This window comes from Gastrolobium bilobum, unplaced genomic scaffold (assembly GCF_033153095.1).
Source record: "Gastrolobium bilobum isolate Gb01-03AN ecotype WA unplaced genomic scaffold, APGP_CSIRO_Gbil_v1 utg14771, whole genome shotgun sequence".
In the NCBI taxonomy this organism is placed as follows: Eukaryota; Viridiplantae; Streptophyta; class Magnoliopsida; order Fabales; family Fabaceae; genus Gastrolobium; species Gastrolobium bilobum.
The window spans coordinates 4,426-19,292 of record NW_026896622.1 but is presented as its reverse complement, the minus strand read 5'-3'; the positions used below and the strand labels follow the sequence as shown (position 1 = coordinate 19,292).

The following is a 14,867-nucleotide window of genomic DNA, read 5'->3' as shown; positions in this document are numbered from 1 at the left end:
TTAGAGTGAGTGTAAGCTTATTCTCAACAAAGAAGCCAGCTCAATTAGACATGTAGACACAATCAAACAGTATCTGATCTAATTATATATTGATAATTAAAAACTGAAAATAACTGTTTCCTAGCTTAATAATCATCAAAAAATATTAAAAATAATAATAGCATCACAATAAAGTTTATGGGGGCCGGGGGGGGAGAGATAAGGACTTGTAAGAAAACTTACTTTTGTCCACTTGTGATTCGTGCCTGAACCATAGCTCTTATTTTTTCTTTTCTTTATTTGAAATATATTCTCAATTTTTATGTCAGTTTCTTCAATGTTTTTATGTCAGTTTCTTAATACAATATGATGATATTATTTTTAATTATTATTCCTGTTATTATCTCTATTTTATTTTTGCATAGTAGCATTATTTCGCGTTTAAGCTTAACTTTTGATTTCATTTTTGTTAGAACAGCCTATTTTGAGAGCGAATATTCAGTTTTTTTTTTTTTTTTTTAGTACATGAAGATTCAGTTTTTAGGGTGGTTTTTTGTCACTGTCACATAAAATGTCATAGCTTAAATAATTTTAAAAAGCAATTTTTTTATGATTTCAAGATAACAATTGTATATATTTTTTAAAAAAGATTAATAGTCTCTTATATCACAAAAGAAAAAAATAATAATATTGCTGACACAACCAACAAGTGGGCCCAACATATTGGTTGTGGGTTTCACACATTTTCGGTGGTCACCATTAGTTGATTGTGTCAGCAAAAAAAAAAAAAAATATTCTCCTCAAACATGAGCGACTATTAACCCTTTTTTAAATACTTTCAAGTAAATATTATAATGACATTTTAAGAATAATACTTCGGTTTCCATTTTTTTTTATTTCTCTAATGATATATTCATTAAGCATTTCGTTGACTGATGATTATTTTTAATAAAATTTTATTATTATATCAGCGTTCAATAAAAAGGCTTGATAAACGCCTTCTTCTTCTTTTTTTGTAAAACGATAAACGCCTTCTTTCCATGCATGCATTAATCTTTTTTTCTTTAAAATACATCTTCTGTTGCATTGCATTCTCATTTCTTAAACCATAAGCAAAAAATTAAATACCCATTTTCCTTTTCCGGCAAAGATTCTTTCTTTCTTTCTTTCTTTCGATCCAACGAACCCCCTCAATTTCCTCCCTTCAATTCAACCCCATTTCTTCCGATCACCACCGCAATTCAGATATAATCTACACCCATTGGGTTCTCCGATTCCGCAGGCAAGCTTTACTCTACGAAAAGCTTGCCGTTCCGGTAAACTTCTCATGGCCGGAAACTGCAAAGCACCGCGTCTTTCAGCAGTTGCGATCGCCGTCTTCGCCCTCTGCTTCTTCCCGTCCGTACTGGCCAAAGACGAACCCTCGCCGGTCATCCGGTTACCGTCCCAAGCCGCCGGCGAAAGCCAGAATCCGTGCTCTGGGGCAGCGCCGTCGTCGTGCCCAGTTAAGTGCTTCCGGACCGACCCCGTTTGCGGCGTGGACGGCGTGACGTATTGGTGTGGGTGCGCCGATGCCGCATGCGCCGGCGCAAAAGTTTCGAAGTTAGGGTTTTGTGAAGTGGGGAATGGGGTTTCAGCACCTTTGTCTGGTCAGGCACTGCTGCTTGTGCATATTGTGTGGCTCATTGTGTTGGCCTTCTCCGTTTTCTTTGGTCTTTTCTAATTACGAGGATGTCTGGTCTTCTTCTACATTTAGGAATATATAGATATTTATATTTTTATGTTTTTAATACATGAATATAAAGATATTGATTTTCCTTCTTTTGAAATTCTTTTGTTAATTAACCATTCCGCGGTTCTTTTATATTGAATATCGATGTGTCTTTTTTTTTTTTTTTTTTGTGATTGTTGTGGTATAATATAAGCCAAGAGTGTTCATTTGCTTTTTTTTTTTTTCTTTTTTTTTGGGTTTGATGGAGAACGCTATTGATAGGACTCCTTTAATAAAACGAACTCACTAGCGTGTTTTTTAAATTAGAACACTATTAGTTGTTTGGTGGGCCACTTCCAGCAAATATTTACATATCAATCATGTTGATCAACTGAAACATAAACAATTTATGTCAATCAACCAATATTTTAAGATGAATCCTTCCATCATAGTGAAAGTTTAACTTTGGAACGCTGTTATAGGAATGGGACGTCTAGGAAATTATTTATTAAACTGGGATTTTAATTTGAATGCATCTTCCAGTTGTTAGCTCAAGTAATAGCTTATTTCTTTAATCCTTCCGTGATAATAATCGAACATGTCACCAGGATACGTGTATTCGTTATTGGATTTTGTACAGATTTTGAAAGTTATTAAGTCAATGGCCTTTCAACACTACCCACTTCTTGTGCTTCTGTTATTTGGGGGAATGGTGAATTGAGTGATTGGGATTTGGGAGTATATGCATAACTGGGAATAGTGCCTGCTTTGCTATTATTACCTTGCTTTCGTCCAAGGCCCTGTCAATGCTTCCCTTTCTTGTTCTATGGTGTCGGTGTGGTTTGGTCGGTAACTTTAGGACTGCTCTTGGAGCTCGTTTGTATTGACTTTTTAAGAAAGTCTTTTTTATCACTTCTTTATTTTAAGAGTACTTTTTATAAAAGTTACAACTATTTAGATTTTAAAAAAAATATTTGACTTTTGATTTCTGATTTTTTTAAAAGTTTTTGACTTTTTTTATGACTTCTGCTTTTTTTAAAAGCAGACATCCAAACAGACTTTTTTCGAAAAGTACTTTTTTTTTAAAAAAAGTTAACTTTTGAAGAAAAAAAAAAACTCATCCAAACTGGCTCTTAATCTCTGTCTTTTAACCTAGAATAATGATACAACTGAAACTCTATCTTTATATTTCCTGCACGTTTCATGCTCACAAAGTTGCGAAAATCCTCGGTGGCCTAACATTTGTGAAAAAAATTTGATTCGACTTTCAACTTCTTGTACCCTTCAAAGTTTCAAATTTAATGTGGTCATTTTATGCGAACTTGCGCTAATGCATGCTATTTTTTAGTTATTGATAATAATGAAACGGAGCATCAAAATCATCTAGCTAAAATAATTGGGTTTTGGTAATTTTGCGATGTAAGGGAAACAATAGAATGACTACCTTATGAGGCATTTTGACAGAAAAAGCGTTACTCATGCATGATCTAATGCATACAAATCAGGTTGCTGGCAAATAATTGCATTTTAGGTAGAATTTGAACCGCTAAAATGGAATGCCTTGTGCTCAACCATTGGGGCATCTCAATACAAAGACAATATAACATTTTAATATTTTTAAATAAATCAAATCAGCAATTCCATTGAAAATCAAGTCCTTAGGCATACTTATCACGATAAAGTAATGTTTATACCCTGGTAAATACTTTAAACACCATGTCTAATCTTTACGTTTTCCAGAGTCCGGTTGCAAAATCGGGAAGCACCCATCGTTTTCCATTACAGTAAATGCACTGCATAAACATCAACCCTTTTTAAAAAAATTCAGCTAAATTCAAACTAAGCAACACAGTTAGTGTGCAGCCAAGCATTATTTAAGGAAGGAAATACTAGTAGTATGGAAATACATGAGAGAAGGCAGAACATCTCTCTTCTTTTCTTTTCATTCTTTCCTCCCCAAATTTGCCAGTTAGGAAGAAAGAGACATTCATTGTCTAGTCATAAATTGGGCGTATCCTATGATCAATGCTACCGAAACTAAAAATATAAAGAAGTCCAACAAACTCTTTCGCCTCCCTCCCTCCCCAAACTTAAATTTCACAGTAACATGCATAGATCAAAAAACAAATGAATTCATCCGAATGGCAAGTTTAGTAAAATTAAAGATTATTCCCTTTTTGGGGGGCTCTGAAGTGAAAATCCAGAATTTCCACGATAATCTGGGTTCCCGGTAGTTTTAGTAGCAGCTGTAGAGCTCTCATCTTTAACCTTGCCAGAGGAATCATTTCCTTCAATCTGTCCTGCTATTGAACGGGGTGTAGTTCCACTATGATTATCACTGGAAGCATTACCAATCAGGCTTTTATACATAGTTAGGGCTTGAGCCATCATGTTAGCAGGATTGGATGCAGAGCTAGGAAGCAACATTGTTGTGCCCTGAGGAAAAAGTAAAGAACAAATATAAAACCAACTTCATAGTGAACAAATTGTGCAATGCAGGAAATTGTATATCAATCAGCTTGTAGGCTATTACCTCCTTGGCTATGTTACTAAAAGCTTGAATATATTGCTCTGCAATCCTTAAACTGGCTGCCTGCAAACCAAATGACAATATTAATTCCAAATGACAATACTAAAAGATTTTATTTGATTTTATTTTTTTCAGCTTCAGAGATGACATAATAAACCCTTCTACCCTATTTATATGGTCTCACACTCAAATGTTTACAAAAAATAAAACATTGCTGTGACTGCAATAATATTGTTTATATACATATCACAGTCACACTCACACATTTAGTCTACCTGGCTCGAATGGTAGCATATCAAAAAATTGAAAATGCAGCATCATTGACATTCAAACAATAGAAATCTAAGCATAAGGTGTTTGCATTCTACACTTTTTTATTCTTCGGCCAACACATTCAAAAATCTATACGAAAAGCTAGAAAATTACTAAAATGATATGAACAATTTTTTTTTTGACATATGCAATATATAACAACCAACAATGAATTAAACAAATCAACATACAATTCACTGCTTGTACAAGCTGTGATATATGGAATATGAAAAAACAGAAGAACCTCACCTCTGGTCCTCCATTTTCTTTTAGGGATTTTGACACAACAGCAAGTCCTTCAGCTGTTGCTCTTGCTTTAGCAAGGATGGCTTCAGCCTCACCTGAAAAAGAATGATGTCAATTGTAAGGTTTTAAAGTTATCAAGGGGAAGTGACAATAAGGGAACATCAATCAAGCTCATCGGTTGTGGTTTCTTCCAAAAGCAATTGATAGATGAAGAAAACAGAAGATGATAGCATGCCAATTTGAGCACAACATTAATGGTGGCATGTAACAAAAGAACACATGTCAGGTACTCAATTAAGATTATGGTTCAATCCCCAATTCATCATCATCTTCTCATGCAGAAAATCATCCCTCTCTAAAAGAGAATTTTCATATGAACACCCTCATATAAATAACAGTTTGAAATCAAAGAAAGAGTTAGCACATCATGTTCAGCAGACATCAAAGCTATCTTAGAGAATTAATGTTGCTACTCAATTGGAAGTTGGAACTGATATATCAACATGTAATTAACCTAGAGCTCTGTTAACTTGATCCATCTTTGCAGCTTCTGAGGCTAAGATCACTGAACTCTTCTTTCCATCGGCAATGTTTATGTGGGCCTGTCTTTCTCCTGTTTAACAGTAAAGTTCATCAATGCCAATAAACATAGAAGCTACAGAGTTCAATAAAATGGGTACTAAAACTATTTTCAGGATGATAAATGATGTATAAAATCATCCTTGAACATATGAAGAATTGAAAAATCAAATGGATTACCTTCAGACTCAAGAATTTGAGCTCTCTTTTTCCGCTCTGCTTCTGCTTGCATCTCCATAGCTGCTCTCACTCCACGCGGAGGAGAGATATCCCCTGCAGAAGGACAACCACAAAAGAAATTACACAAAAACTGTCAAACAAAAAATAAAGGAAAATCTTTCAAACATTGCCAAAACTGACTTATTTCATATCGAAGGCACTCCAGACCCCAACTTTTTGCAGCCACATTAATGGACTCCTGCAATAATTTTGACACAAAATTAACCATTATTATTTGGCTGCATTTTGTTCTTTATATACTTCTTCAAGGTGAATTTGAAAATTAAGTTAGTACATTTTTTTTTGCTACATCAGAAGCAAAAAACAAGTCTAACTCCTACAGAAGGGCAAGCCCATATCTGTTAGTTCATGTTTATTATCTCCTTTCATTGTTAAATACTAACACCTAGGCACCAAACACCAAGCAGGTTTAGAAACCACGTTCAAACGGGTAAGGATGTGCCCAGAAAGAGGTTATTCAAAAACACTAGTGAATACACCTGCCAGGCATTCTAATTAAATCTAGCATATAAACCCATAAGTAATTGTAAGAATTGCTTCCTAATCCCAATTAAAAATGCATCTTACATGGATGATCATAAGATTTTGTAAAATATTTTGTTGTCAGCAACTACATGCCTTGGAATCTAAATTTGTGAAAGGAAATGTGGGTTCTATCAATTTTCCCCACTGCAGATATGATGGAGATGTGGTACTCTACTTTTCTGAATCCAGAGAAAGAAATGCAAAAAGGAATAAGGGATGGGGAAAAGAAAGAGAGGGATATTCAGTTATTAGAATTTGCTAATTATAGTCAATGCAATGAATTTTATAGCATGTCACATTAACACAGCTCATGTAGAGAAGTGCTTCACAGGAGCGGCACACAAGGTATACATCAACAAGGAATTTGTAAGAAAGACCACAAAAGGATACATTTATACTAGTATGGTATCAATTACATTCATAATTACAATAGTAATCACCTCCTAAAATAGCTCCTTAATTAAATCCGTGATTGACCGTACACTTAAGCACAAATCTACAAGGTATTTCTAACATAAGGCATTCATGTTTCAAATCCCATAACCAAAATACTGACCCAAATACAATTAAAGGCATGGCATGGCACATACGAGGCTCGCCATAGATATAATTAGCCACAATATACAAGGGTAAAAGAAATTGAACATTAACTGAAATCATCTCGAATTGTTGGGGAAACTTTGAAACTAAAATCAATCATGCACATGTAATGTGTAAATTCTGAGTTCTTACAAAATTCTCAAATTAAACCTAACTTGAAAACTGAAGCTGCATTTGGTTTCTTTTACATTTTATGTTTCTTTACATTCTGTATTTGGTTCTGAAGATGAATGCTTTTACTGCCTAGGTTTGAGTTTGCACTAGTGTTCGAGGATAAGATTCAATTTTGATGCTAAATATGGAATTGTATAAGTTGTGGCCACTGAAAATTCAAGTACCTATCAGTTTGAGCGTCAAAGAATAATAATGCCTTCCCTGAGCTTGGGGGTGAGTGGTTGACTATAAGGCAACAGGTGATTAACTGCCTACATAAATGTACTAAAGTAAAGTTGCTGAAGTGAATTAACATGTTGCTAATCACAGCACCAATTGGAACCTATGTTATCATCAATTAAAGGCCACATTGCATCTAATTATAGGAGGAAAGGGACCAATATCACACAACCAACCAATACAAACTCGCAAAATGTTCTTCTTTGGCTCATGTTTTGTTCCTTTCTGTTTTCCTTCGTCTTCATATAACTGGATTCAAATATGACTATTTAATTGCATGTAAGATAAAACATCTTTTCCACCAAGTCCATATAGCTCCATCAAAAGAGGCAAATCCTTTTTGGGACAAACCTAAGTGCTGCTTACCCCAAGACTTCCACCAGCAAAATTTTAAATATAACTTAGAAATCAAAGTAGTTAAGATGCTTCTCTAAGTAAGAATGAACAAAATTCAAAGAACCAAACTCACCACAATCTTTTCATTCAGTGTATCCCTTTCCTCAAAGGTCTTATCAAGAGTAATCTTACCAAGCTCACTACGCATTGTCGTTTGTGCCAGCTGAATGACAGCATAAATGGGATTCTCTACCCCATAAGAAGCCAATTTAGGATCCACAATCTGCACTCCAAAAAAATAATTAAAAAAAAAAAAAAACATTAACCCACGAACATAAACAAGAAAAGGAAATAATCGAATTAATAGAGATCAAAAATCGACACCTTAACATAAAGCACCCCATCGATAAGTATGGTGACATTATCCTTAGTGATAGCAGATTGGTCGGGAATGCTGATGGCCTCCTCCTTGAGCGAATGCACATAAGCAATTCGATCAACGAAAGGGACCAAAAAATGGATGCCAGAGGGAAGAGTCTTAACGTACTTCCCGAATCGTTCAATCACAAACGCTCTCTTCTCCGGCACAATCCGAATCCCCCAGTTCACCGGAGGAATAATCTCATAAGTCCTGATTAACAATTCAAAATTATTAAAAATATATATATAAAAAAAAGCATAGTTTGTTTCCAGCACAACTGAGTAGCAATCAAAATTAACCTGGAGATAGGATCGCGACCAGTGCGAAGATAGCGAACAGTGGAGAGTTGAGAGGGAAGCAAAGAGGACTGCCTCAAACAACGCAGTGCGTTTCTCGCTGAATTGGTTCTCAGAATGCTCGTCATTTCCGTGCTTTGGATTTCTCTGCAACTGGGTTCATCAATTTTCTTGTCTTTTTAATTAATTTAATTAAACCCTAGTAAAACCTCTCCTCTAAGTTTTGTGGGCCCAGACTTGTAAAAAAAAAAAAAAATCTTACACGAAAAAAATTTCTTTCCATATCGTCCTTGCCCCAAAAATTAAAATTAAAAATAAAAAAAAATAATATATATATATATATAGGATAAGATATTGTAACAATAATTAAGATTATTATAAATCAATTTTATCTTTAAATTAATTATGTCGATCTAACGGTATGCAAAAAATTTCTTTCCACATGGTCCTTGCCCCAAAAAATAAAAAATAATATATATATATATATATAGAGGATAAGATATTGTAACAATCAATTAGAGTTACTATCAATCAATTTTACAGTTACATTAATTATGTTGATCCAACGGTAACATTTATTTCTCACATTAAATATGAGGAATCATAATCATACAATGATAAAAATAAATATAAATTATTAAAGGATTCGCTTTTTCTACAGTTACTGCAGATAAGTTATCTGCAGTAAGCCCAATACGACGTCGTATTGGGGTGGAAATCATTGTATTTTTGTAATTTTAATTTATTTCAGAGTTATAATAGCTTTTATATTTATAATTTTGTAATCTTTCAATCTCAAAACAACGTCGTTTTGAGAAAAAATACAGATAACTTATCTGCTTTAACTGCAAAAATATTTTCCCATTATTAAAGGGTTTGCTTTTTATGTAGTTACTGCAGATAAGTCTAATACTACGACGTCGTTTTGGGGCGGAAATCATGGTATTTTTGTAATTTTAATTTATTTCAGGGTTATAATAGTCTTTATATATAAATTTGTTAAGATTTCAATACCAAAATTCGTTTTGGAAATAAATGCAGATAACTTATCTGCATTAATTGCAGAAATATTTTTCCCATATATATATATGGGAAAAGTATTTCTCCAGTCACTGGTGATAAAGTTATCTCCGGTGAGTTTAAAACGACGTCGTTTTGGGATTATAAGATTAAAAAATTATAATGATAAAGACTAATATAATCATGTAATATATTATAATTACAAAAGCACCTTGATTTCTGTCCCAAAACGACGTCGTTTTGGACTCACCAGAGATAACTGATCTCCATTGACTGAAGAAATCATTTACCCTATATATATATATATATATATATATATATATATATATATATATATATGAGTGAAAATAAATATGTAGATAAAAGAAATATAAAAATAGGGGAAAAATATTGTGACAACCAAGTTGTGTTACTACCAAGTGACTACCAATCAATCTCACCGTTAGATCGATTATGTGGATCCAACGGTTATATTTATTTCCATCTTTGTATGGTCATAATTCTCCATATCTTACCTCATGAGCCATTGGATACAAGCAAATCAATGGTCAAGATTGAGTGTAAGACTTCTAACTCTTATACCGGTGTAAGAATATCTTACCTCATATATATATATATATATATATATATATATATATATATATATATATATATAGGGGCAGGATATTCTTACACCGGTGTAAGAGTTACAAGTCTTACACTCAATCTTGACCATTGATCCCTTGTATCTAATGGCTCACATTACTAAAAAATTTGAGCCCTTAGATATAAGTGGGATCAGCGGACAAGATTGAGAGTGTAACTTACACTGGTGTAAAATGATCCTCACCCATATATATATATATATATATAATCAGAAAAATATTTCTGCAGTTACTGCAGATAAGTTATCTGCATTTATTCCCAAAACGACATCGTTTTGGGATTGAAAGATTATAATTATAAAGACTATTATGATCCTAAAATAAATTAAAATTATAAAAATACCATGATTTCCTCCCAAAACGACGTCGTATTGGGTTTATTGTATATAACTTATCTGAAGTTACTGCAGAAAAAGCGAACCCATATATAATTTTGTATCTTAATATTAAATTTTGTGTTGTTTTTACGATTTACGTTTCTACCCCCGTCCATTTATACATAAAAACTCAACAAGATTACTTTATACTGCGCAATATCTTATATATTCATATCTATCTTATATAAAATCACAGAATAAATAAAAATAATAATTAGGACTCATGTGGTAAGAAAATTAATAAATAAGTGAATGCGTCATCCTCCCAAAATATTAAAGGGAAATGTTTTTCTCATGTTGCATGAGACAAATTTGTCTCATGCAATACACAAAAAAATAGGTGGGACCCACTAAAAAAAGGAGAGAGAAAGAAAAAAGTGGGTCACATCCACTTTGTGTGTGTTGCATGAGACAAATTGTCTGATGCAACATGAGAAAAATATTTTCCAATATTAAATTGTACCAACACAAAGTGATACTTTTGTAAGACAAGTGAATACATTTTAAAAACCAACTCGTGTTAAATAATAATGACGCTATTCTTTGGAAAGATGATTTTTTTATGAAAATCATTTTCTCATATTGATGAAGATTGATTTCTTATGTTATGAGGTATCGAAATCCGTGCTATCTTCTTTTTGATTTTTATTTTTTTAACAAATGATAGAACCTACCATTTGTTGGGTCTATAGAATGAGAGATGTTATCTCATGTGACATGAGAAAAGAGAAACTCTTCCTTTACAAGAGTCTCGTAAAGTTATTTCAACATAAATAATTTGTGTAAAATACAATAAGTTTGACAATTAGTTATTAAAAATAAACCACCTTATTTGATTATTGTTATTAGTTATTAAAACAAATCATATGTCATAATATCCAATGGTAGTTGATTATAATAGAAGTGGGACTACAAAATCCAACGCAAATTTCACTTACAATATGGATATTTCAAATTGTGTGGAATGACTTAACTGCCGAAATACACCCAAATTGTGTGAAGCTACTACTTACCGAAATTGTGTGACTCTTACCAAAAAACAAAAACAAAGTGACAATAATAGAATAACCTAGCAGGTGAATACCCAACTCATCATCTGGTTTTAATTAGCTCTAAACGTTACCCCGGGATCGAGCCCAATATTTGTGGGCTGTTTATCGTTCTCAATTTGAATTCAAAATTGAAGAGTTTGACTCAACCCATATTTGTCATTTTCCATAGTTTTGCTACTCTGAATTGTTCCATTTGCCCCAGTCAAGAAAAATCTCATTTTATTTACCTATTACAATCATTTTTGGTCCATCACATAACAAGCAAACTCTACAGAGTCGCAAGCACACTTACGTAGAGGCAGCGAAGCTTGAAAGAAATCCAACAGCACACCCAAAATACAAACATAAATCGCCCTATCCAGTATACAAACAACCAAAGGATCTGAAAGCTTCCCTCTATAGCATACACCTGTTTGGTAGAAGAAGAAAAAAATTTACCAGGAAAATATTATTACTAGGAATATGATGAAAAAGTAAGTTTAGTAGAAAAGTTAAAAAATAAAATAAAATTGTTTGATAGGCCAAAATATTACCGAAAAAATTAGATTAAATTTTTCTAAATCTATATTTGGTCAAAAGTAAAATATTGATAAGAAAATGAGTTAAAATTATGAAATAACCCTTATAATTTTTGAATCAGAACAACTCTTGCCAAAAATATTCTTCACTTAACCAATAATCCCAAAAGTGATATTTTAAAATAGTAATTTTCATCACAAAATACACACAAATGACAAATTAGGTTCATTTTTTCTACCGTAACTGCAGATAAGTTATCTACAGTAAGTCCAATACGACGTCGTTTAGAGACGAAAATCATGATATTTTTATAATTTTAATTTATTTTAGAGTTATTATAGTATTTATAATTATAATTTTTTAATCTTTCAATCACAAAACAACATTATTATGGAAGTAAATCCAGATAACTTAACTGCATTAACTGCAAAAATATTTTTCTGATAATTTTTTTTGTAAACTTGTACCAAATATGGTATTATTAGATACCCACCTTCAGAAAAATGTGCAGCTGCCTTGTTTGTTTGGAGGCCATGATGTATTATTACCAGCCTCCATCGAAGTGTTAGATTTAACAGCAGCCCTGACTGACGGCAAAAAAAGGACAGCCAGAGCCACGGATACTACAGCCACAGAATTCAAAAAGCTGCGTGAAGTTACACGCATACTAAATTTCATGTAAAGATCTTTGAATTTAATCACAATAAATTAAAAACCACTTAACTGTATGCGTACCATATTAACGGTAATTTTGTGTAGGAGACTTTTTAGCAGCTGCCAATAGTTGGCAAGTGCAGGTTAATTGCCAATAGTTGGCAAGTGCAGGTTAATTGCCAATAGTGTTTTGTGGATTTTGTTATAGTATTCTAAATAAGTTGGGAACCGCTCAAACAAGCATTCAAATAGAAAGGCAGAGAGATTTAATACACAACCATGCTTAAGAGTTACTCCATCATCAGAAAGTGATTTTCATGGATAAACTGAGATCTTTTGTAAAATTGAGCTGCAACTGCTTTATAATTGGTCCCCACAGCCATCGTTGATTATGGAGACCAAAAGATTAAGCAATACATAAGATTTGGCATAAGCATTGACGCCCATAATCGCCACACACAAAAAAATATTCAAGTTCTCAACCTTTCAATAGGATTATATGGTAGATGCTGCTAAAAACGGTGGACTCAACTGAAATTGAAAGACAGCAGTTGAAATTTGTAATATAAATTTGGGGGGAGAGAGGAGGGAGGAGGTATCAGGTAATCAAATCAAGCACGATTTATACAATCTTTGTTAGGGAAAAATATTAAACAAATAATAATAAAATAACTTTCGTTTTGCTTTGGCGAAAGCTTGAAATGAGATAACTTCTATCTTTAATCATATTTAACTTCTAACTGTAATAGCGCATTAACCACATGAAATCAATTACTAAAGTTAACCATTTCAAATTGCACTATTTGAACACTTGTTAATTCAGTTAATCACCTATTCTTTGTGTTCTCATCTCAAGACATTAAATCTTACCAGAAAACCGCTCAACAAATAAGTCACCAGTAAGCAGCAATATATGATGGATTACTATTTGTAGCAAATATTCCAAAACAAAGCATGTAGAAGAAATAATTTCAAGTAAGATCTCCAAAAAGATAACTTCGATAACACAAAATTGCAAAATCCATTCTCAACAAGCTAATAAAAACTGTGTCCAAATACTCGCCACTAAAAAGCAGAAGAGAAGCTTAATTCAAATTTTAAAACAACAACAAAATGCCTGTTTTCACCACTACTCTTCAAATATGGTCCCCTTCTCGCTAACATAAATACCATCAAGGAACTTCCGGATATCCTTATTTTTGACATGGCATTTCTATTGCAAAAAAAATGTATATTAATAAAAATAAAAAACCAAGCAAAATAAAAATCGAATAAGGTTTGAGCATAGACATGTGTATAAAGAAAGAGAAAGAGTATTTATACCTGGTTAATGAGAGCACAGGATCGAGAAACTAATTCAATATCATTACCATCCAAAACCAACTCATCCTTAACCTTTTCAGATCGAACAACGGAAACTCCTGCAAGCATGTCCACTTTCCTCACCTAAACGACATACAGTCACCAAACACATAAATTAAATTAATCACAAAGAAACTATATTATTACAATTTAACACAGTATTATACCGGTAAATCACACACACATAAAATTAAATTGTTTGAAAATAAACACAAGTCATCAGTAGCCTCGTCATTTGGTACTAATCTCTGTCATCTAAAGCAACCTTAACAAAGTCAAAAGATTAACACAACGTGGGAAAAGCACCTTCTTTTCGCCGAGGAAATTTCGGATTTCGATGGAAGAGTTGCTGTTGGTGATGCTAGCGTTGATGGGGAAGTGAGCGTAGACGAACCTCATCTTGTAGCGATATCCCTTGGTGACGCCGGTGATGAGATTCCCGACGTGGCTGAGGGCAGTGCGTATGGAGGCGGAGGTTTTACGGGATCCGAACCAGGCTTCGATCTTAAGCTTCTTCTGGCCGTTATCGTCGGTGATGAGCTCGAAATCAAGATTCAAATGCTTAAAATCTCGGACCAACTTGCCACGAGGGCCTTCAACTTCGATGACCTTGGCGTGCACCTTGATGCTCACGCCATCGGGAATGTTCATAGTCTCAGAAGAAAGGATAGTCTTCATCTCTGCAACTACCTCCTCTTCCTCTCCCTCTCTCTAGCGCCTCTTTGTTTGTGTCTCCAAACTGCAACGCGCAAAACCCTAGTTCACTTACATAGTTACATATGAGAATGCTGTGCATTTGATACTGGGCTTAACTATTGTTCGGGGTTTGGGCTTTGAATCAAATAAATCAGTATTGCGTTAGGCCCACTCCTAACTTGCCATGCCTAAAGCCTGAAGCCGAAGAGAGAACGGTAATAAACAAAATATTAATTCGTTCTTTTAAAGTCCTAAAATCAACTAAGAGCATGTATGTCTTTGCGAATATCAAACTTGGATGACTACAAATCTACAATATATTGGGTTACAAAAAGATGCGAGTATATATATATATATATATATATATATATATAT

At 33.5% G+C, this 14,867-nt stretch overlaps 3 protein-coding genes across 4 annotated transcripts; 1 reads left to right on the top strand and 2 right to left on the bottom strand.

Moving 5' to 3' along the window:
• The first annotated feature begins 1,306 nt into the window (after positions 1-1,306).
• LOC133301057 (uncharacterized) lies at positions 1,307-1,702 on the top strand. The gene has a single exon (XM_061500646.1). The coding sequence runs from the start codon at positions 1,307-1,309 to the stop codon at positions 1,700-1,702; it is 396 nt and encodes a 131-aa protein (XP_061356630.1).
• Positions 1,703-3,584: 1,882 nt separating this feature from the next.
• On the bottom strand, positions 3,585-8,310 carry LOC133301078 (uncharacterized). The gene is made up of 9 exons (XM_061500673.1): positions 8,172-8,310; positions 7,836-8,082; positions 7,585-7,734; positions 5,718-5,775; positions 5,538-5,630; positions 5,293-5,391; positions 4,782-4,873; positions 4,224-4,283; positions 3,585-4,126 (listed from the first exon to the last, which is right to left on the bottom strand). Exons 1-9 carry the CDS (start codon positions 8,294-8,296, stop codon positions 3,857-3,859), a joined length of 1,194 nt encoding a protein of 397 aa, XP_061356657.1. The 5' UTR covers positions 8,297-8,310; the 3' UTR covers positions 3,585-3,856.
• Positions 8,311-11,474: 3,164 nt separating this feature from the next.
• LOC133301071 (large ribosomal subunit protein uL6) lies at positions 11,475-14,555 on the bottom strand. 2 transcript variants are annotated; one of them, XM_061500661.1, is made up of 3 exons: positions 14,103-14,555; positions 13,758-13,880; positions 11,475-11,670 (listed from the first exon to the last, which is right to left on the bottom strand). In XM_061500661.1, the coding sequence occupies exons 1-3, from the start codon at positions 14,472-14,474 to the stop codon at positions 11,530-11,532; spliced, it is 636 nt and encodes a 211-aa protein (XP_061356645.1). In that variant the 5' UTR covers positions 14,475-14,555; the 3' UTR covers positions 11,475-11,529. The 2 variants fall into 2 exon arrangements, with proteins under 2 accessions (XP_061356645.1, XP_061356646.1); XM_061500662.1 differs by lacking the exon at positions 11,475-11,670 and adding an exon at positions 13,392-13,647 and having other exon boundaries at positions 14,103-14,554.
• Between the last annotated feature and the right edge of the window lie 312 nt (positions 14,556-14,867).